At 39.0% G+C, this 21,875-nt stretch overlaps 2 protein-coding genes and 1 long non-coding RNA gene across 7 annotated transcripts; 2 read left to right on the forward strand and 1 right to left on the reverse strand.

Moving 5' to 3' along the window:
• Window positions 1-999: 999 nt before the first annotated feature.
• Window positions 1,000-8,825, reverse strand: hexa (hexosaminidase A (alpha polypeptide)). Of its 5 annotated transcripts, XM_079346447.1 has the most exons (15): window positions 8,747-8,825; window positions 7,758-7,950; window positions 7,116-7,220; window positions 6,946-7,011; window positions 6,688-6,734; window positions 6,415-6,525; window positions 6,222-6,323; window positions 5,845-5,977; window positions 4,827-5,007; window positions 4,183-4,269; window positions 4,024-4,096; window positions 2,800-2,980; window positions 2,465-2,555; window positions 2,245-2,352; window positions 1,000-2,144 (listed from the first exon to the last, which is right to left on the reverse strand). In XM_079346447.1, exons 1-15 carry the CDS (start codon window positions 8,768-8,770, stop codon window positions 2,081-2,083), a joined length of 1,566 nt encoding a protein of 521 aa, XP_079202573.1. In that variant the 5' UTR covers window positions 8,771-8,825; the 3' UTR covers window positions 1,000-2,080. The 5 variants fall into 5 exon arrangements, with proteins under 5 accessions (XP_079202573.1, XP_079202572.1, XP_079202576.1 ...); XM_079346446.1 differs by lacking the exon at window positions 8,747-8,825 and having other exon boundaries at window positions 7,758-8,120; XM_079346450.1 differs by lacking the exons at window positions 1,000-2,144; window positions 2,245-2,352; window positions 8,747-8,825 and having other exon boundaries at window positions 2,871-2,980; window positions 7,758-8,122.
• arih1 (ariadne ubiquitin-conjugating enzyme E2 binding protein homolog 1) lies at window positions 8,790-20,144 on the forward strand. The gene is made up of 14 exons (XM_079346451.1): window positions 8,790-9,253; window positions 13,251-13,318; window positions 13,444-13,591; window positions 15,067-15,159; window positions 15,269-15,324; window positions 16,445-16,511; window positions 16,666-16,772; window positions 16,869-16,911; window positions 17,027-17,098; window positions 17,283-17,413; window positions 18,606-18,663; window positions 18,938-19,198; window positions 19,534-19,646; window positions 19,870-20,144. Exons 1-14 carry the CDS (start codon window positions 8,966-8,968, stop codon window positions 19,952-19,954), a joined length of 1,590 nt encoding a protein of 529 aa, XP_079202577.1. The 5' UTR covers window positions 8,790-8,965; the 3' UTR covers window positions 19,955-20,144.
• On the forward strand, window positions 13,754-14,145 carry LOC306825610. Its single transcript, XR_013779299.1, has 2 exons — window positions 13,754-13,856; window positions 14,089-14,145. It is a non-coding gene; the product is annotated as an uncharacterized lncRNA (long non-coding RNA).
• Window positions 20,145-21,875: the final 1,731 nt, after the last annotated feature.

Genomic DNA, 21,875 nt, shown 5'->3' on the forward strand with positions numbered 1-21,875 from the left:
ATCATCATTTATTAACGTTTTTACATGTGGCTATGGTTAAATTAAAGCTCCTTCTCTTTGGAAAATACTCTTCTCAATATGAATGATTTTGTCATTACCATTACTCATCAACCTTTTTGTGTTATACAATTGTACTCTGACTGAATAATCAAATATGACAAACAAGCACTTGCATTTTTTAGAATTATGTAACACAATGTATTTATGTCAAACAAAATCAAACATGGGCAGAAAACTACCTTGAGTAGAACAGAAGGACTGAATCAGTCTGCTTACTCGTATTGCTGTGACGTTATCTCCTAAAAACTCATGTTATCACAAAAAAAAGATGAAGAAATAAATACAAAACACTTTTCAAGCCATCCTTATTGCAGCTGATATTTTGTATTCCATTGGGGGAAATACTGAAATCTGTGAGTTCAGCACCATCACAGCCTACTCCACATTGCTAATCCCAGGTTGGCCTCTTGAGGGGGACAGATGCCTATATTTACTACTAAATACTGGCGTGGACAGACGCACGGCAGCTAAACTAAACTGAATCAGACCTCAGCTGACGAGATTCTCTGTTTAAGTGGAACTGATACGGATTTACAAGTTACAGCAAATGTACTGTAACAAGAGCTTCTGGGATGTATTGTTAGTTTAGGCCTCTTCTGGTTTCCCTTTCGGCAGCATATATTACCTTAAACATGTCCTGAACATGAGGGCTCTGCTGTCCATGACTAAAACAGGGCCTTGTTAAGTAAATGCCTTGCATTTTAAATAGTTAATACAGATTTTATACTTACACTTATCATACAAAGAACTGAATTTGTTATTGAAACTGGTGTTAAAGTGGACAAAATTGGTCAAATTGGTTTGAAATATATCAGCGTGTGAGATAGGATACAGATCATTCCTTCAGGATGTTTACTTGAATTGGCTTTTTGAGAATTGGACTATTTGTTGATTGATTCTGTGTCGATTAGACCGACAACGTGTTATCACATAATGACAACATTTCCTGTTTTCCTTTATTTCACGGCAATTAAGAAAACTATAAATGCAAAACAATGTAATCTTTGATGAAATTAGAATCCAAAACAAAAACCTCTGGCAGACTTTCTCTGTAGATGGAAAAATCTTATATTTTAAGCTGGTATTTTGCTGTCTTCTTGCATCAAGTAATTTAACATTTAATCACAATTATTTTCACTTCCTCAAAAGGAGGGTTTTGTTAAAATGTCTTTATTGTCAGTGAGCAAATACAAAATTTAAAAGTATAAGCATTTTTGCTCTAAAAAAAGAAGATGGAGAAAATATACAATAGGTAATAGGTAGGTTTAAAAAGCCTAGCTGCAGGCAGAAATGGCAGACGTCACAAAAGGCATTTCAACACTTGAGGGAAAATCTCACATTTTCAAGTGGCAGAACTGCATTTCTTTTTGACCATTTCTTTACATGTGAGGCGTGGCTTAGTTCAGTCAACTCTTAAAAGCTTAAATTATCTGTCAAACCAAAAATGTTCCAATTAGTACAACTAAATAGAATTTTTGATGAGATGTAATATATACAAGAGTGAATCAGCTATTATCTGACCCTAAAAATGATCAGAATTAGACTGTTGGTTTTTCCCAAACTGTTCAGGAAATGAAGATTCTAATTACCGTACAATATCATTAGAATGAAAGAAGTAGAATCTGAATTCCCTGTAAAATTCCCCCGCTTCTTTGGGATTGGACCTCTACCTTCTCTTATGAATAAGATAATTGTACAAATCAAAATTGGTTTGCCAGTTTTTCCTGCTGAGATCATGTGTTTTCCTGACAACTGCATGTTTATGCTGCGGTACACAGACTGTGTGCAACCAGGTCCCTCTCCATTAGTCCCTGAGAAAACATTTCAATATGTGCATACTTAGCTTAAGACTGGAAAACAAAATATATGTATCCCTGATTTCATAAATCACATTAAAGGCACCACACAAGATTTCAAGAATCTTTCAAAATCAGATTCAAAGCCAACAGTAAACGTCATAAGTTCAAACTCTTTCCAGAAAAAAAAATCTTGCAATGGAATAGTAGTCCATCCATTTTTTTCATATGCCTTGGTACTCGTGTTTGCAGTGTCCAACATACAGAGGCTCTGCCTGGATGCCGCGCCTTAAGAAAAAAGGAGAGCAAAACCACAAGTAGGTATTAGAAATGAAACCATCAGGTATGTCAGCAATAATTATATAAAAAGCCCTGGTAGAAAAAGTACCTCAAGAGCTTGCAGCGAAACTCCTGCAATCGTGGAAAAGCCTTGTCAACATCGGAGGTCTTCTCCTCGTCACTCCATAGTCTCTCTGCTGCTGCACTCGCTCTAGGCCTTTGAGTTTTCATTGCAACCAGGGTTAAATGTGATATCTTGTTATTGTTGCTGAACACACTACATCAGTTAAAATAGTTTGATGATTTCAGGAATATAATTAATTTCGTACCAAAGACGTGGCATGAGATTGGTCGCATCAACATATTCTCCCCACATGCAGACCTCACCCCCTATCACCAGCTTCTTCTGTTCCTCAGTACCTGTGATGAGACAGTAAAAACCTTTGATTTGAAAACTGTACAGGCTTCAGACAGGCTGGCTTTAAGTTTATCGCTTAAGAAATTCTTTACAACAAAATTCAGCAAACAACTTCAAGTCAAAATTCAAGTAGTAAATGTTTAAAGGGGTGTTTACTGTAAAACTGACCATGTTGCTTGACAGCCTTCATCACCAGAACAAACGTTAATTATAATATGACGTGAATTTACTTGGCCATGCACACACCAGGAAAGTTCAGTGGCTGCACAGTATAGTAGTTGCGCCAATCCTGGCCATAGGAAATGTGGTTGATGTACCATGGGGCTGCCAGCAGGACCCTCATACCAGCTTTGGTCATCCTGCTGAGCTCGTCCTTAATTTGAGCTGGTGTACCCTTCCAGATATGCAGCACTGTGTCCTTAGGAATCTGCGCAGAGTGACAAACAACATGCTGTCTTGCCCTTCGGTGATGCACTGCTTCGGACCAAGCTGCTCTCTTTATTCATCGTAAAGATGAATTTATTCATATATGGTTTTATGTTTCAGAAAATGGATTCATAAAAAGTCCTTCATAAATCTTTGATAGCAAGAGCAGTTTTTTTTTTTTTGGGGGGGGGGGGGGGGGGTGTATGTATGCCTTTATTATTAGAGTGAAAGGACAATGGTATTATTTTTGGACAGCAAACATCCTTATACAATGTCTCTTTAATAATTGGGCGTGGGGAAATCACAAATATAGGCATGGACACAAATATTCTAAATATTAATTTTACAGAAAACTAAGCTGCTCAACAATCAACACGAAAACCCACAGCAGTTTACACAACTTCAATCAATCACTGCACACGTTATTTTCTAACCCTTGAAGGCGAGGGGCCACACAGTGTAGTAGCGGGCCCAGTTATGTGTGGGGCCTGGCTGGTCCAGATACCACGGAGAGGCCAAAATCACTTTGAGCCCTGCTTTAGCAACTCTGCGCACTTCACACAGGTAACAGCCCTCTTTCCATACCTCCACCACTGACAGAGAGCTGCGCTGCAACACAAAGCTAAACACTATCAGACTTGCTGAACATGTTATGTGATACATTAGTTTGTCTTTGTTAGACAATATTTCTGATTGACTTATTTGCACAGTTGAAAAAAGAAAAAAAAATATACATACATTTTTACAAATACCAAAAAGACTATTTAGTACAGGAAGAGGCAGACATTTTGAAATGCTTTTTTGAAGCCTCCAACGAAATAAAGTTTAAATACTATCAAATTTGTATAGAAATGATTGTTTAGATCAAATAACCTACCTAACCTTTCTAGAGTATGTACTGTAGATGATCATCATTTAATAATGAAATGTCAGTTACTAGGCTTTTGTGACATTTAAGAGTAGTGAGTCGGTATAATCATCAACACAAAAATATTGTTTTTTATATTCATTTATCATAAAGCTGATATTGTTGGATGTACTTACTCGCTCATGGTAGTCAAACACATCCTGCCACACTACAGAAGTCTTGTTGAGAGCTGAGGTGATATTCATAATGCTGAAAATATTGAAGAAATGAATTATTGTAACATATTGAATTATTTAGAGTATTTTCAGCACTGAACGTTCCCTATTATTACGTACCTCTCCATGTAGAATGCTTCAAGTTTGGTGAAGTCTGCTTCAAAGCCCATCGCCTTCATGAATGCACGAATATCAGGGTTGGATCGCCTATAAAATCAAGCAGTACATTTATGTTATTATGCTAACAACATACATTCATAGGGTTTTTTTTGGCAGATTCTTGAAGCTACTTAGTTACAACTATACAAAAGTTGCTTTATTTGTTGTGCTTAAAAAAATATGTTGACCTTCAGCACTCGCATACCTTCATCATAAAGAATGACCTTTCTATGTTTCCCTTTAACTCAAAAAAGATATTTGTTTTATTTTAAATTAAATGTTTACAAAGGGGGGGGTCTCAGTTTAGCTCTGTACATATAATGTACAGTGGCTAAGGTTCATATCATACTGGCCACAGGTCCAATTCAGCCCATTCTATCTCTCTACTGTCTATCTTTCTATGCCCATCATATCAAGTAAAGGCTAAAAAGTCCAAAACATAATATTAACAATCGACTGTTCTTATACTGTGTTGATGAACAATTTAGAAGAAATGTAAAAGCAAACAAACAAATCAATAAATAATAGAGATCAAATCCTGGAAATCCCGGTCTTAATCACTGCAGCTAACAGGCACTTGAATGCTCTGTCATATTTCAACTCACCAACAGGAAAAGTCAACCTCATCCCCTCCTAAGTGAATATAGGAATCAGGAAATACTGATGACACTTCCTTAAATAGTGTGGCCATAAACGTGTAGGTGGATGGTAATGCTGGATTTATGGGACCAAACGTTCCAGAAGGGATATCCCCTTTGTAGCACGGAGTCAGCAGGTCAGACTGTCCTGAGGGGAAAAAAACATTATTCAATCAGTTTTAGTTCAGCATTTAGCTTTGATACATTTCTTGCTTTGCTACATTTTTTCCTGTGGCTTCAGGCTCAATCCTACATACAATACGCATTATTTCAAGATTAATCTACAACTAGAAAGGACAAGTGTTAGTAAATATCTCTACATAAATATTGTGCAAGCATTCAACTACATTCCAGCTAGCACTACGTTAGCAAGGAATCACATCTTTTGTTTTTGAAACTTTCTAAGTAATATTGCATTTCAGCAACTGCCCTGCTAACGGTAAGTTTAGATAGTTCCATAAGTGATTGAATGTAACTGTTAATTGAAGTTGGACGTTACTAAGGGGTATCAAATATTTTGTATTAACTTCACATGTGGTCTGATTTGCCCTAGCTATATCTGTGAATGGTATTTTCAGTTGCTCATCAGTCTAGATGACATAAAATGTTAATGATTTGTCCTACACACAACATTCATATGACTTACATCCTGCAGCAAAGCAGAATGTCTGTATCTGAGCTTCCAGCTCTCAACATGACGTCAGAGGAAAATGAATGCTGTGTAAATACCATTACATTATGGTCAATTGACTGATGAGTTTGTTGCCAAGGGTATAACCTTCATAATCCTCTAAATAAGACAAAGATTCCGTGGTTTGCTGCCTTTTTTTAGTCTCTGCATTCAAGACTGGTTGACAAAATTCCTGTTGCACCAACTGACTCATAAATACAATTATGTTTTATGCTGAAGGGAAAGGAACTTAGATACTGTGGATAAAACGCTTGTGTTTGGGTAAATGTGTCTCATCTTGTTTATGAATTATACCTTTTCCCCAAGATTTCGTGTGGCCTGGTGAATCAAACTCAGGAAGAATCCTTATTCCCCGCAGCCGGCCATGTGAGATCACCCTCCTCACATCTGACTGTGTGTAGATGTGAGTCATCGGATGGAAAGCCCCCTGAATCAGAGCCAGAAGTCTTTGTTCAAGGTTAATGGATCCTTTCAGCACTTACATTACTGAAACATAGTAGGTCTCTTATAAAAGTCTCGAAAGAATGAAATACTTGAGTTTTCATCTCCTAAAACAAAGACACATTTTTTAAAAGGATAATTAAAGCAAATGTGCAGAATCATCTGCACATGACTTTAGATGATTTATACTTCCTTGTTTTTAAACGACTGTCTTAAACCACATGACTTACCTTAGCAGAAAGGTCTGGAAAGGTGCGGCTCTGGTAAGGGAAGGAGGGGTCATCAACTATGTGCCAATGAAACACATTGAACTTATTGTAGGCCATCGCATCCTAGCAAGAAAAAAAATAATACAAACAATCATGACAAGTGTGACTGATGAAACTGAAGGCTGAGAATTAGATTGTGTCATCAGATTATTACCAGAGTTTTTAAAATGGTGTGCACTGGTAAATAGTGCCGTGAAGTGTCCAACAAAATAGCCCTGAACTGAAAGCGGGGAAAGTCTTCAATCTCTGTTTTGTTCACAAAATACTGAAAAAAAGGCAGAAAAAATTATGCAATTAATCCATCCACCATATACAGCAGGTTCTATAATAAAATGAGATTGTGATCTCAAAAAGTAATGACTTGAGATGCTTTGTGATTTAACAAAATAAATAAATAAAAAAAATAAAATAAAAAAATCGGACTTACTGAGCCAAAATCATCCTGATACACCAACTGACTGAATGATTCCAGACCTGTGCTTGATTAGATGATAAAGAGTTACACTCAGCACTGATATAAGCAAGACTTTTACGGCAGATTTTAAATGTAGGTTTCATGACAAATCTTGTGCAACTTGCTCATACAGGCGTTGGTGGAGACTTGTTACTCCCTGTTTTAAAACATGCTAGTCTATTTCGTGTGATTTTGTTTACACAAGTCCTTCTTTGTCCAAAAAAGGTTCACCTCTTAAAGCACCCCACACGGTTTCTGCATTCAGAGATGCATGTCCTGCAGAGACAGTCAGATTGTCTGGAACACAAATAAGAGCAAGTCAGGTAATGCTTTAAACCCAACCAATTGGGACAGTTGTAGCCAACGCCACACCGGTGGTACTCCTCAGATAGGATACTTACATCGCTCAGAAGAGTCCTCACTTGGATAACCTTCACAATCATCATGGTCAACACTGATTTCCACGCTAAATGGTTTATCCACACTGAATCGAAGAACTCCATAACCTGTTTGTCAAAAAGTGAAATTATAATAGTCACTGGTTGTTTGGTTAAAGTTTTGCAGAAGCAAATGCTTTTCCTGTTCCCTTTAATCAGTAGCCTATGACCTTAAAATCCATTTAATATTATTCTAATACTTCTGGTATTAAAAAAAAAACAACCATAAAGCTACTCTGACCCACTGACTTTGTTTGTAGGGGTTCAAAACAGGTATTAGGTCTACTGCACTGCCTGAGTGATGAACTGCTGTATCTACAAAACCCATTGATCTGCTTTAAAAGCCATCATGACAAACAACACATTCAAAACTGAACCGGCGAGCACTGCTCTGTATCTGTGTCCATTCAGCTCTGGATTTGTGAATCCAAAATTAAAACGCTGACACATTAGCTAATAATTAGACATGGTGTCTTTAGACTGTTAAAGACACCATGAAGAGGCCACATTACACCGCAAAATACACACGAAAATTCTGGTCTTTTAAATATTGTTTCTAATGCAAAGTGTAAAATCTTACTTAAACATTTTGCCTTAAAAACCTACCGGAAGTAAAGTCTAGAAAAATCAGAGAAAAATATCTCTTGAATGCGGAATCCAGAACAGTACATCCTGACTGTGCTGCTGATTGTCTTCCGTATCCAAAGTAGAAAGTCTCAGGGTTAAGTCGGTATTGCTCCGATGAGGAGATGAAAGTCTGGGGTAATGGCCATACTGCCCCTACTGTGTTTAAGCCCACCTGGAGAACAGATAATAAAATAATTAAATAAATCGGACGAGATTTTAGTCCCCTATGCATGACTTCAATGTTACGCGATGGCACTATCTGTTGTGACAAACTATCCAACAAGTCAGGTGCTCAGGGTGATGCAGTCACGTGACCGGGGCCAAAAGGTGCGCCTTTTTTTTTTCTTTTTTTTTCTCTCCAATTCAAAAACTTTATTTGCCTCCGGGGGGCGGGGGCAATTCAAATTTTAATAGGCCTATATTTACAATATACAATATATTTCGTCTTTATGAGCCTATCTGGCCTATTGAAATGCGATGCAAGTTCTGCACATATTATATGGGTGGTCTGTTTATAAGAATATGGAGTTAGATAATAGCCTATTATTTTGGCAATAGAGTAGTTTTTTAGACGGGCCTAAATAATTAGCTTAATTTTTATAACACATTCGGTAAATTACCAGACAGGAACTCGAATGCAGTTGTAAACTAAAATTGTTGGTGCAAATGAACTTGTCATAATAAGATAAGCTACGTGTGTATGTATCTTGTAAGGAAGTGTTTGGTAGAGTTAAAACACCAGTAAAACATTAAAGTATCTGTCCAAATCGCACAAATTACTCGTTACCGGTTAGGGATTTTTTTTTCTTCAAACCGTCACCATGCCAACATGTTAGGAAGAGTGAAGTGTTTTATCACGTTGCTTATGGAAATAAAACATAGGTTTTTTTTTTTGTTTTTTTTCTGTTTGGCTTTGAAACATTTTGAACGTGAGATAAATAAATAGTTTCGAATATATTTCAACGTACGTTGCAGTTTATTGTACAGCCCATCTGACGTAGGGCCGTCGTCAGTCGGTGACGCTGTGTCTCTTTGTTGGCTTAGCAGCGGCGACGTTTTGTTGTTATTTTCACTGCAGCTGAAAAACAGGCACGGATAATTTTGGTTTTCGTACTGCTCCGCAACCAACATTTCACACACTGTAGACCTTTAGGTGTGGTTGTCACAAGTAGATAACCACCCTAGGAATGGACTCAGACGAGGGTTATAACTATGAATACGACGACGAAGAAGAGGAATGTAGCGAGGACAGCGCCGAAGAGGAGCCCGAGGACGACACCCTGGAGCTCGGGGAGGTGGAGTTGGTCGATCCCGTGGTGGCCGGTGGGGAGCGAGATGAGTGCGGCGAAACCGGTGGAGGGGGCCATGGTCCCGGCGAGGAAGAGGAGGAGGACTACCGCTTCGAGGTTTTGACAGCCGAACAGATCCTCCAGCATATGGTGGAGTGTATCAGGGAGGTCAACGAGGTCATCCAGGTAGGTATTTTGGTATGCCAACGTCAGGAAAGACCGGGGTCCGGGCTTGGGTTAAGCGTTATCAGGCCGTGGACGTTAGCCTTTTAGGAGTAGTTTACTTGCTGGAAGTTGGCAGTTTCACAACAGTGCTAAGATTAACGTTGGACATTGTTTTATTCAATGTAGTCTACCTTTATATGCAATGTACATTTAAAACAAATTCATGTAATAATGTTGAGTACTTAAATTCAAAAAAGCCCTTATATTCGTGTTCTGTTCCAGGAAGTAGCCTTATCCCTGTTGAGAAGTTGGCAGAAACGTTTGCTAGGCTAGTGTTAGCTAGCTTGCTAAATAGCCAACGAGAACCGTTACCCTAGCCCCTCAACGGAAAAGCAAAACGTCCCTAATTTCTAAAATGAGATAAAAAAGGGACTCACTGTCCGATAGAAGGACAGTATTATCAGACTAAAGGTGGCCAAACCTTACTAATGTTATCTAATAACATTAGCATTGTCATTATTTAATGCTGGGCGAAAGGCTTGGTCATCGCGTTGCTAAGCAAGTTTTACGTTGGATAACTTATGAAGACGGTCACAACATATTTATCAGCACTTCAAAAACTGTCCACATCTATCTCACGGATGAACCTCGTTGTCTAGATTCAGCTGTATGATAAATCAGATGCCAGGGAAACTCTGTGGAGCCCTTCGTTTCTATCGTTAACATGGGCCTCCATTTCCTTTTGACTTAACTTGGTTACAGAATAAAATGGAAAGTGGTCCTGATAGGCCTTTAACCATTTACGTTTTCAGTAAATGGCGTTGGATTTTTACACATGAGAGACTTTATACATTGGTCATGTGTTCAATATAATCGTCCTTTATAATTAAAAACCTCATGGCAAGTGATCTCAGCATAGACAGCTGACATGGTGATTCGTCTAAAAATAGGATTTAGTAATCCTATTTTAACTTTTAACTTCTTTTTTTCAAAAGTAAATCAACATATCTGTGCTTTGTGTAAATATGACATTTAAATGTGGAGAATGTAAATTACATTTACTGATTTGTGGTCTTTGTAAATATTTAGTAGCTGTGCTTTCACAAATCTATTGACTGGTTCATAATACTTTCTTTGGGGGTAAAATAGCAAGGGACATATTTATTATTTCACATTTAAAGACTTTGTATAGTGAGAAGGATTTTATTGAAAACTTTAACGAGAAAAACAGACAAAGTATATTGAACATTGTTTGTGAATGGTATTAGTATTCACAATATTTTCCCTCATCTGTATCAGTTTGTGAATACAAATAGTAGAAATCCAGCAAATTCTCTTCAACAGACTACAAACGACAGCCTTAAGAAAAGGAATGAAACAAAAAAGCACTTTAATGTTCATAAAAGTGGGTTTATCGTAGTGCCGTTGTAAAGAAGCAATGGTGTTAGAAATGTTCGCAGATAAATGTGTAACTTCATTGTCAGCTTCTATTTATCCATATTACAATGATGTCAGTCATGTATTAGATTAGATTTTAATCCAGGGAACATTTTGATTTGTGGCTCTTCGGTGTTTGAATCTGATTAGAAAGACTGACATTTGCTCGAGAGGGTTATTTTTGTCAAAAAGGATTCCCCCTTTCATTGCACTAATAGTATATCTTAACATGACAGTGTCATGAAGGGTATAAAGTGATACTCGTCTCATTATCAATATTGCACTTAGTCATGAATTGGCCCGATATTCTCTTCCCTAATTGCATCAAGATAAAGTGAAATAGGCTGTGTGTGTGTGTGCGTGTGCGTGTGTGTGTGTACATTTACATTGATACCATTTTCTTATCCTTTAGACTGTTAAAGACACCACGATCTCTGAATGCTTTGTTTAAACGCTGAAACAGTAGCACTGTACTATGAATGATGTATTTCACTGATGGACCAACTTTAGCGCGCAGTGAATAGAATTTGTTTTTACTGCTGGTCTGAGAAACAAATGCTCATCATAACAGCCAAGTATTCAGATAGACTACTGCTAGTGTCCCTCAATATGTAACGCAGTGTCCCTCAATATGTAACACTGTGTCCCTCAATATGTAACGCTGTGTCCCTCAATATAGCGACATCAGTAATGAGACACAAATATTTGATCAACAAAAGCTATACATTGATTTGTTGGACAAATAAGCCAATACCAACAGACACATTTGTTTAGTTTGTCAACAACAGTGTCAACTGTTTACAAACTCAAGAGGGGGAGTAGATTTATAATATTTCTGTTTGAGTGTTCATCCATACATTATCATTTCTAAAAGCAAAGTGTGATCGAACACAACCCAAAACGTATCTGGTTTTATAGAAAGTAAAGCAAAATGAGTGCTGCTGCAGAGTCTGATGTCTTACTGCTTCAAATAACCTTTACAACTTAGACACATCTAAGTGAGTCTTAAGCCCCGTTTCCACCGAGTGGTCCGGCTCGGTACGGCGAACATTTTTGCGCCGTTTCCATAGACTATCCGTACCGACCTACTTTTTGGGACCCTTCCGTTGGGGTGCCAAGAATGTCCAGCCGACCCGAAAAAATGGAGCTAAACACTACAGTCCGCTGATTGGTTGAAAGAATCGTCACTTCCCGTGTTACGTCGGCAAACAAAACTCTGCCGTCTTTAAACCATACACAGCTGATTGTTTACATCTGTATTTCTCCTCGCAGCACACAGCCTTCTCTGAAACAAAGCTTGATTGAGTTTTTGTAATAAAGATTCACATGCCAATGAAGTGGATGAACTGCTGGATGTCTTCCATCGTTGGTTTTGTTTGTGTAGCGTTTTTCTCCTTTGTTAAATTTATTAGTTAGCGGTAAGCTGTTAGTGGTTAGCTGCTATCATATGATGCTATTTACATAGCGGCTATCGTCATCCGGCTTACTCGCGGCCGACCAAATAGGGCAGAAGTGGCTGTGGAAACGCAAACGGGATCTGGCTTAATCGAACCAAACCATATCAAACTGTACCGATCCGTACCGGACTGCTGTGTGGAAACGGGGCTAGTCTATTTGAGAAACTGTAGCTGCAGGAAATATTTACATTTAATATCAGGTTATGTGTTCATTCATGCTCAGACTAAGTAATGATATGGAAACATTTTATTATATTAATTATTCCTCGTACTTTTTCAGTGGATGGTTTTCTTTTTCTTTTTTTTTGTCCTTCCCCTTCATACAGAATTTCAGTCAGACGTTCCTCAACAAGGCTCATTCTGACCTCTGAACAAAAGAGTTTGATGTGTTTTGACCTGCAAACAGGCATCATTTAGTGACAAGTCTGTACCACATGGTTTCTCCATGCATCATGTGCATCTGGCAACTTTATGTGGCAGTAAATTGTGGTGATATTTTATTAGATTTTCCTTTTAAAGAAAGGTGTTTTGGATTGTTTTTGTCTATGCCCGTTTGCTATGGATGTGGGGAAGGTTAAAAGTAGGGATATAAAGATTAATCGTGAGTCAGTTAAAAATGGATTCAAAGTTCAAATCGGTACTCTGAAAAATAAATTGCCGTAGTATTGTGAGCGTCAGCAGCTGCAGAGCTGAGGAGGTTGGTTCTAATAAGCAGGCCTTCTCATGGCCGTGGAAGACATTTGGCTTCCCAAGACAGAAAATGAAAGACAACAACTGAGTGCCAATATTACAACCAGACAGAACTTCACAAACAGCACAACCAACATGACGCAGCATTTAATCGACAGCACAAAGAGAAGCTCCAATCACGAGAATCATATCGTGAGTCGAGTAAATCGTTATATTCCTCATGAGGACCTTTTAGTCTCCAACTATTTTAAGGCACTACTTGATTTTGTGTTAGCCATTTTAAAACTGCACTTCTGGTCAAGCACTTGGCTTTTAGAGTATCTAAGAAAACCTGTTGTTAGTCTTTAATAGGATTAAATTGTAGAAATGTTAAGACATTTTTCATAGAAGATGTTCAACTTTAAAAAACAAAAAACCTTTCTTTTTTCTTCTAGAATCCTGCAACAATAACGCGTATCCTTCTCAGTCACTTCAACTGGGATAAGGAAAAACTTATGGAAAGGTAAGAACCTCTGAGGCCCTTTACTGCTTCTAACACGCTCTGTTGGCTGAGATGCTCCTGGGAAGACGAATGTCTCAAAGCCTTTGTAACACTGTTTCCTTTTGTCTTTGTCACGTTATATGCAGGTATTTTGATGGCAATCTTGACAAGCTTTTCTCCGAGTGTCATGTCATTAACCCCAGTAAGAAGCCTCGCATCCGTCCTCCAATCAACACTAGATCATCGGCACAGGACATGCCATGTCAGATCTGCTATCTGAACTTCCCCAACTCCGTGAGTCCCATTATGACACTAGCGTATGCTGCTGAAGACGTGTGCCATTTCAGTAGACATTGTTGAACATTTATAGAAGCTAAAACTACATTTTGATTTAATATGTCCGTGGACATTAAGGACATTTGAACATCTGTAATGCTGGGGGACATGTATGATTATTTCAGGGCCAATTTAACTGCTTCAGCTAAAAAGCTAACTTGCAAGTCCTAAAGAGGTGAGGTTCACTCACTGTCACAAGGTGATGACATTAGCTGTTGATAATGTCACTATTGTTGCTTTCTTTTAAAATACATCCTTCATCAGTCCACTGGTTTGTTAGATGTTTGAGTTGCCCACCAGTCATGGACTTAAGTTGGATATTAGCTGAGACAGATTTCCTTTTAACTGCTGATGGCTTGATGATGCGTTTGAGTGTGGATCAGAGAATGTCAGGGCATGCCAGGTAATAAAGTGCACAGTGGAAAAACTCTTTCTGGATTCTTTAGAAATTAAAGAGTTTTGAGGTGTGATTGCTGAACCATCTCCACATCCAATGGAAATGACCAAGTCCCCCCAAAAATAAGAGAAAAATGAGAGCTTTTGTAAAAACACACAGTATGTGGGAATGTTTCTCTCTCTGAGATGCATGTGAGCGACCAGATCAGGAGGATTTCAGGGCCAGTCCTCTTGAAACATTGTACCTATGTTCATGTATGTATTATGTGAAACTAGCTCAAGTTCGAAGTCAAAAGGTCTTTCACATTTTGAAACAAGCTGTTCATAGATGGGGATGTGCATGGAGACGTACAGTGTTGAACTTTGTGAACAGAATGGATTTTGTAGATCAGGTCACCATGTTTTCTTCCCTCCAATGAAGATAAAGTCGCCCGAGAACAAAAACTTTCAGTGCTCCTCAAACATTTGGACTTTGTTTTAAGAGTAATGTCCCTCTGCACTCTAAATATCAACCCCATGAAAGATAAACAGGTTAGATAGCTATTTTCAAAATCTAACCAGCATCTTTCAGTGGCAGAAAGCAACAACGTTTCCATCAACATCTGATTGATGATGATTTAAATTCTCTCAATCAAAACAGAAATACGTTTCTTTATATGGACTTAGAGTGACTAAGTGACTCTGAAAAGATCAGTTTTGGTCAGAGTCGTTCTAAATCCGCGGTGAGGACGGAGAATACATGCAGCCACACTTAGATTGTTTGGATGATCTCACTTTGTCCTGCTCCTGTGCTGGAAACGCTGCATCGCTAGCTTACATAGTTAAGTGGCTAAGTGTGTCAGCTCTGCTATTTGTTGTTACTTTCCAAATCAGAAAGAAAGTTGACAACCTGCATTTTCATGAAGAACAAACTGAGTCTGGGGTTGTAGCACAATAGTTGGTTATTTTGATCAGTTAAAAGCAGAAGAGTCCTCAGAGCTTCATAGATCACAGGGATGGAGCGTGCCTCACTCACAAGGTGCTCTCCTCTCTCCCAGTATTTTACAGGCCTGGAGTGTGGACACAAGTTCTGCATGCAGTGCTGGGGAGATTACCTGACCACCAAAATCATTGAGGAAGGAATGGGACAGGTACTCAACATTATTGTTTAATGTGCACAAGGCACTGATCATCACTGTTAATCCTTCAATAACTATGTGACTGACTCGTGCTCTGTTTTTTTTGTTTTCTTCTTCAAAGACCATTTCTTGTCCTGCTCATAGTTGTGACATTCTGGTCGATGACAACACAGTCATGTGAGTATTTGTTTATGTTCACTTTGATGTAACTTACATACTGATCAACTGTGATCCAAAAAGATCATTTGAATAACCCAGACTGATAGTGAAAAGGACTAGAAAAAAATCATCCTGTGTTTTTTTTACTGTTACCGCTGTAAAGGTTGGTTTAATGTTGCAGTTGTGACGAAGGTCTTAATGTAGTGAAGCTATAAATGGTAACATTTCTATCTAAAATACACAATATTATTTATTTATATATATATTGAGAGAATGGACTCTAATCTCCTTTACTAGCTGTTAAGCTGACACTAATTGTCTTAACCTACATTCTGATCTGACCAGCTAGCGAGAGATCTCATTATGTTCAACAGTCCTGTTTCAGTATATTACATACATGCTTCTCATGTCAATAAGGTAGAAGGACTCGCCTTACTTATCGCTCAGTTTGTTGCCTGCCCTGACGAATGTCACCACTGTTAGGTCAACTTACAGTTTACCTTTAGGGAGCTACTTCAGACCGTGTGAAACGATTGGCACGGATCCTGCATTATTAATAGGAAGCCAAACTGTACACTCAATTTGAAGGAAGGAAGTTCTTATCCAAAGTCAGTGATTTTATTCAATAAAGACTTATCAATTGGGACGTTTCCATACACTCAACTGGTGATGTAATACAACCTAACATCCCTTATCCTTATGTAGCTTATTAATAAGTCATATGTTTCAGTTTTGAGGTTGTATAGTGACGTCAAAATGTGAACTAAAAAAAGAGGCATATTTATAAAAACTGATACTATCATACAAAAGACCCTTTTAAAAAAGTTTTGTGTAATATAAATGGATTTAAAAATCATTCTAAAACAAATAAACTTAACTATAGCTCAAACCTTTTGTCATCTACTGGTTAATATAAGTTTTCATTCAGGTTTTTGGTTTGAGTCTTTTTTTTTTTTTTTTTATTAATCAACCTGAATCCTTAAGGTTGACCAAGAGCAGACGGCACACTCTGCTGGTGAAAAACAGTATTGAGGATTGTCAAATCAATATGAGGAGTCCACGTTTGTACCCATTTCTAATTGAACTACAAGATGTTGTTTGATTCAAACTAAGAAAAGATTTGACTCCTCTCCTACAGGCGCCTCATAACAGATTCAAAAGTAAAGTTGAAGTACCAGCATTTAATAACGAATAGTTTTGTAGAGGTAAGCTCTGACATCTTTTTCCCTCTTAACATGTTACAAAACAAAACATCTGAATTGATGCTGTTGGTTTATCATGTATGCACCTCTTTGAATATTCCATTCTGAGGCAAACTGTGATTTGATTCTTCATCTTTACTCTCATCGCCCCTTAAAGTGCAATCGACTGTTAAAGTGGTGCCCGGCACCAGACTGCCATCATGTTGTCAAAGTCCAGTATCCAGATGCCAAGCCAGTGAGGTGCAAGTGTGGACGTCAGTTCTGGTAAGACATTTAGTTTGTGAACGAGTGTAAGCAACGGTATTGAAATGTCGACTGTTCATTCTTAATGACTTTGTGTGATTCCTCCTCTTGGTGCAGCTTCAACTGTGGAGAGAACTGGCATGATCCTGTCAAGTGTAAGGTAAGCTAAACTTGAGCATTTGACGTAACCTATTCCACTGCATGTGGAGTCAGATTCTGTCAAAGTAAGTGCTCTTTGTAAACATTATTTCTAACTTTTGTTCACTTTTATGTAGTGGCTGAGGAAATGGATTAAGAAATGTGATGATGACAGTGAAACTTCCAACTGGATTGCAGCAAATACAAAGGTAAGCGTCAACAGTAGTATCTTATCTCTTAGTTTCTGTTGGTCTGGAATTAATGTGATCACCCTAAATACATTTAATAGTTTTAATGCTTGTTTTTAGCTCCAGTTCCTCAGAACATTTGCCTTATGTGAGTGACTGACTCGAGCAGAGACTTTAAAGTGGCCTCCCTCTCTTCTGCTTACAGGAGTGTCCTAAATGCCATGTGACCATTGAAAAAGATGGAGGCTGCAATCACATGGTTTGCCGGAACCAGAACTGCAAAGCGGAGTTCTGCTGGGTCTGCCTGGGTCCATGGGAACCCCACGGATCAGCTTGGTGAGAACTTCAAAAAAGTCTCTTTTTTTTTTTTTTTTTTTTTTTTTCCCCCCAGATCAGTTTATGAACATTCTTTAGGCTTCTTGATGATTTCATAACCTTGGTATTCAACTTAATACACGTCTAAAACCTGCAGTGAAAAAAATGTTAAATTGATGGGCATTTTTATACACCACATTAGTGTGCAGGGTCAAAAATAGACACTCGCCAAATGCTATATGTGGGTAGATTTTGGGGTTAGGGGAGCAAATTTCAGAGGGATGTAAATATTTACACCCAACAGTCGTGTATAAAAAAGTATTTAATGCATTTGATGTAACTGCAGCTACTTTTCACTGCTCCTCTGCTGTCTGCATTATTGGAGCCTTGCGGTGCATTCGCACTATGTTTGCGCCGCAGTCCGTCTGCTCCACGCCTTTGTTCCGTCAGACGGCGTGCGCTTATTCACACTGGATCCGTTTCTGGAACGTTCAGTGAAGCACACCCTTGATCAGATGTACACGCATCACGGGAGAACTACAAGCTCATGCGGGAATACAGAGAAAAACGTGCAGACAATATAACTCTCTTTCTGAGGATGATTTGTGGTTGGGGTTTTTTTTGTGCCTATTTTGACGTTACATTGATAAAGTGAGAAAAATACAATGCAGGTCTGTATATTGTGTTTGATTTTGAAAGTCACCGAATACTCTATGTATTCGGTGCTTCTTACAGTTTCCATGTCTGGCTTCCTGTCCGGGTTGTGATATTCTGAGTAGCGCGACGCGTGTCTGCAGCGTACTCGGTCAAAAATAGACCTGCAGCGTATCGTGGCACGCTTCAGAGAAGGACCGCAGCGTCCACTGTGTGAAGACAATGATTGACTAGAGTGGCGGCTAACTACGGCGTAGTGCGCAGCGCTGACGGACCACGGCGCGCACTGATTATGTGTGAATGCGCCTTATGAAACACCAACATACATTGCTGCACAAACACACACACACACCAGAGCGCTCAACTTTCCACTTCAGACACACCGCAGGAGCAGCCAAGAGATACACTCACATCCAATAATGAACAGTCTGTTTATGTTTTTCATTTTATCAACCCACTACCTTGGTGGGTGAGTAAAAAAAAAAAAGAAGTACATTTCAGACCCTGATTGTGTGAGGGAACTATCGTTGATGGTTCTCACCCTGCGATGATGTTTCAGGTACAACTGCAATCGCTACAATGAAGATGATGCCAAGGCAGCCAGAGACGCTCAAGAGGTAAAAACTGATTCCTTAATTGATGCATCCAAACACCTGCATGTTGTTTTTCTTTTGAAGATATGCTACAGTACCATAAGTACTGTTTTCATCAACCCCTATCGGTAACTCCTGACCGCCTGAACTTCGTAATGAATCCAGTATCTGCTTCACTATGGCAAACAATGAAGTTGCTTTGCTTGGTTGCATGGTCAGTGCGTGTAAACATTTACTCTGTTTGTAAAAGTCAGGTTGATCATGTTTGAGTAAAGCCAGTTCCATGCGTTGTGTGCAGCGCTCCAGGGCAGCTTTGCAGAGGTACCTGTTCTACTGCAACCGCTACATGAACCACATGCAGAGTCTGCGCTTTGAGCACAAGCTCTACGCTCAGGTCAAGCAGAAGATGGAGGAGATGCAGCAGCACAACATGTCCTGGATCGAGGTGCAGTTTCTGAAGAAGGCTGTGGATGTGCTGTGCCAGTGTCGCTCCACACTCATGTTCACTTACGTCTTTGCCTTCTACCTCAAGAAGAACAACCAGTCCATTATTTTTGAGGTACGTAACAAGGGGAAAACTATTAGTTCAGATGTTATCTGTTCAAGCTAATGATCCATGGCTGAAACTACTGGAGCTGTTTTAATATTAGTTACATGTATTGTATAAATATCATCTGTTATAATGCACCAGTCATTTAATACTTGATTTGTTATTGCGATGCTTTTGTAGTTTGTTAGTGTTGAAAGGGGCAAACGCTGCCTGCCTGCTGGCCTTTTGGCAGGACTCCCCAAGTTTGAAGAGGACATTATGATGGACAAGACATCTGACACTGTGTCCGTTAATCGGTTCTGTGACAAAGAACAATGATGTTTACACATTTTTGGGGTTTTCAGAACAACCAGGCAGACCTGGAAAATGCCACTGAGGTGCTCTCTGGCTACTTAGAGCGGGACATCTCCCAGGATTCTTTGCAGGACATCAAGCAGAAAGTACAAGACAAGTACAGGTGAGAGTGGGAAGTGTCACCACCTGCCATTGTTTGGGGTTGTGGGAGTGAAGTGCTGTGTCATATACTTGTCATGGAGGAACAGGGGCTGCACTAGGGTGCTGTAAGTTATTATTATCGCTGTACTGTGTGAGTTAAAGGAGATCTGTAGCACAGTCCTCTTTGTAGTTATTAAGCTAACAGTGGGTTCTTGGATTCTGACTAATGTTTTCCATGTCTGCAGATACTGTGAGAGCAGGCGAAGAGTGCTGCTACAGCACGTGCATGAAGGCTATGAGAAGGACCTGTGGGAGTACATTGAGGATTGAGGACACGTCCCAATGCAAAGGACTCTTGAGTATCTTGACAAACTAGAGCGCTGATGCAATTTAACAGGGCAGCACGGGCCTTCTGCCGCCTCTCTGGCAAACAAACCACTTTTGCATCATTTCTTTCCTGGATTTGTTTAACAAAATCTTCAAAGTAAATTATATTTAAATAAAAGGTAGAGTAATAAAAGAGTGTACTACAGTATTGTTAGCAACAGAGTGGAGTCTGGAGAAAGCAGAATTCCATCTTAAATACATCCTTTTGGCTTGTATTGTAACACCTCACCTGAACCTGACCTGATATTAATTTTTTTTTTCTGCTTGTGACTCTATCCGTTTTGATTTTGACTTTTGTTTTCCCTTGAGTGTGAATATGTTTTTTGTTTTTTTGTTTTTTTTTTGTTTTTGTTTTTTGGGGGGGGGGGGGGGGGGGTTGTTTTTTTTTTTTTCAACACAGCTTTAATTGTCCTGCCCATGTCTGCAATATATGATGGGATCCTTGTCTGGTGTGGCAGAATGTTGATAGGCTGATTGCAAAGGGGCAAAGACATCTTAGGGGGAGGGAGAAGAAGAAAAAAAAATTCATCAAAAGAACAAAATAGTAAGTCTGTATTTTTCAATTTGTAAATAGTCCATATGCATGGAAGTTAAAGAGCAAGAGTGGCACGTGTTTGCATCATTTTTACATATTTATTCTTTACCATATTGAAAAAGGTGAACTTTTGCCAGGTTGGTTGGGTCTGTTAACCCCCTCCGTAGTGTGTGGGGAGCTTGAAGGTCTTTGGCAATAAGGCATTTGACCCGTCATCCTCAGTCTCGTCAGAGCAGTGCAAAGTTACACCTCATCAGTAACTCGTGGGGACTGTTATGATTTCTCTTAGTTGCCAAATGATCAGATAAAGGAAAACGTGCAAGGACAAAAGGAGAGCAGAATGAGTTTTACAGTTCAAAGGTAAGGTAGAATGCTCCAGCCCCGAGTCCCTCTATTCTAACCCTGTTCCTGTACCCTCTTTGTTGTTTTTCGAGGCGTTTAACATTTAAGAACTTAACTAATAATTTGCAAGAGCCAAACTGAGTGACATTCACTCTTTTTTTTCTTTTTCTTTTTTTTCTCTCTCTTTCCCGATGTGGTTTGAGGTTGCCCTCTTAAAGCTCAGCTTGCACCTTGTGGGGATTGAACGAGGGTAATAGAATGTACTGCCAGCACTGCTCTGTAGTGCTGCTATCACTGTCAGAAACCGGTTCAGGCATTTGCATCGCCCTTGCAGTGGAAACTTTTAAGGGTGCAGGGGGCTGACATTGGCCGTGCCTCTTTGAAGAGATCTCTATAACTTTGCAGTGAGACCGAACATTGCTTCACAGATAGACTTGCGTGATCTTTAGGCAGATGAGGAATAAAGGGCAAACTTCTTAAGGTTGTAGGACTGTTTTATAACGTTATGCTTTTGCATTAAAATTAAAAATTTTCGCACATGTGTTGAGCATCTGACTGTCTTGTCAGTGCCCCTCCAGGTTTGCATTGTTCTATGTAGTGGTTGCTCTGGGTGTCAAGTTCTCTGCTTGTAAATGCTCGTTCATGTCTCTGCTATATGTTGGTCTTCACAAGATTGACTGAAGGAGACATGAATATAAAGGCACTGATGCAAGTTAGAAGATGACACCAAAGTGTCAGCTTTCATTAAAACATCCTTTAACCCAGTTTCAGATCTTTGGGGGTATTCTCTCCCAAAATGCTTCTTATGTGTTCAAACTTATTATTTTATCCTAGCAAATTATAAACTGTATTGTTTATTTGAATAAATGTCATGAGAAATCTCTTTTTTGGGAGTTTTGTGTGAGTCATTAGAGTAGGTTTGGTCTCAGTCATGTTAATTACCCCAACATCTATGATGCATTTGCAATGTACTGTACGACATACTTT

The sequence above is a fragment of the Symphodus melops genome (assembly GCF_947650265.1).
Source record: "Symphodus melops genome assembly, chromosome: 6".
NCBI lineage: Eukaryota > Metazoa > Chordata > Actinopteri > Labriformes > Labridae > Symphodus > Symphodus melops.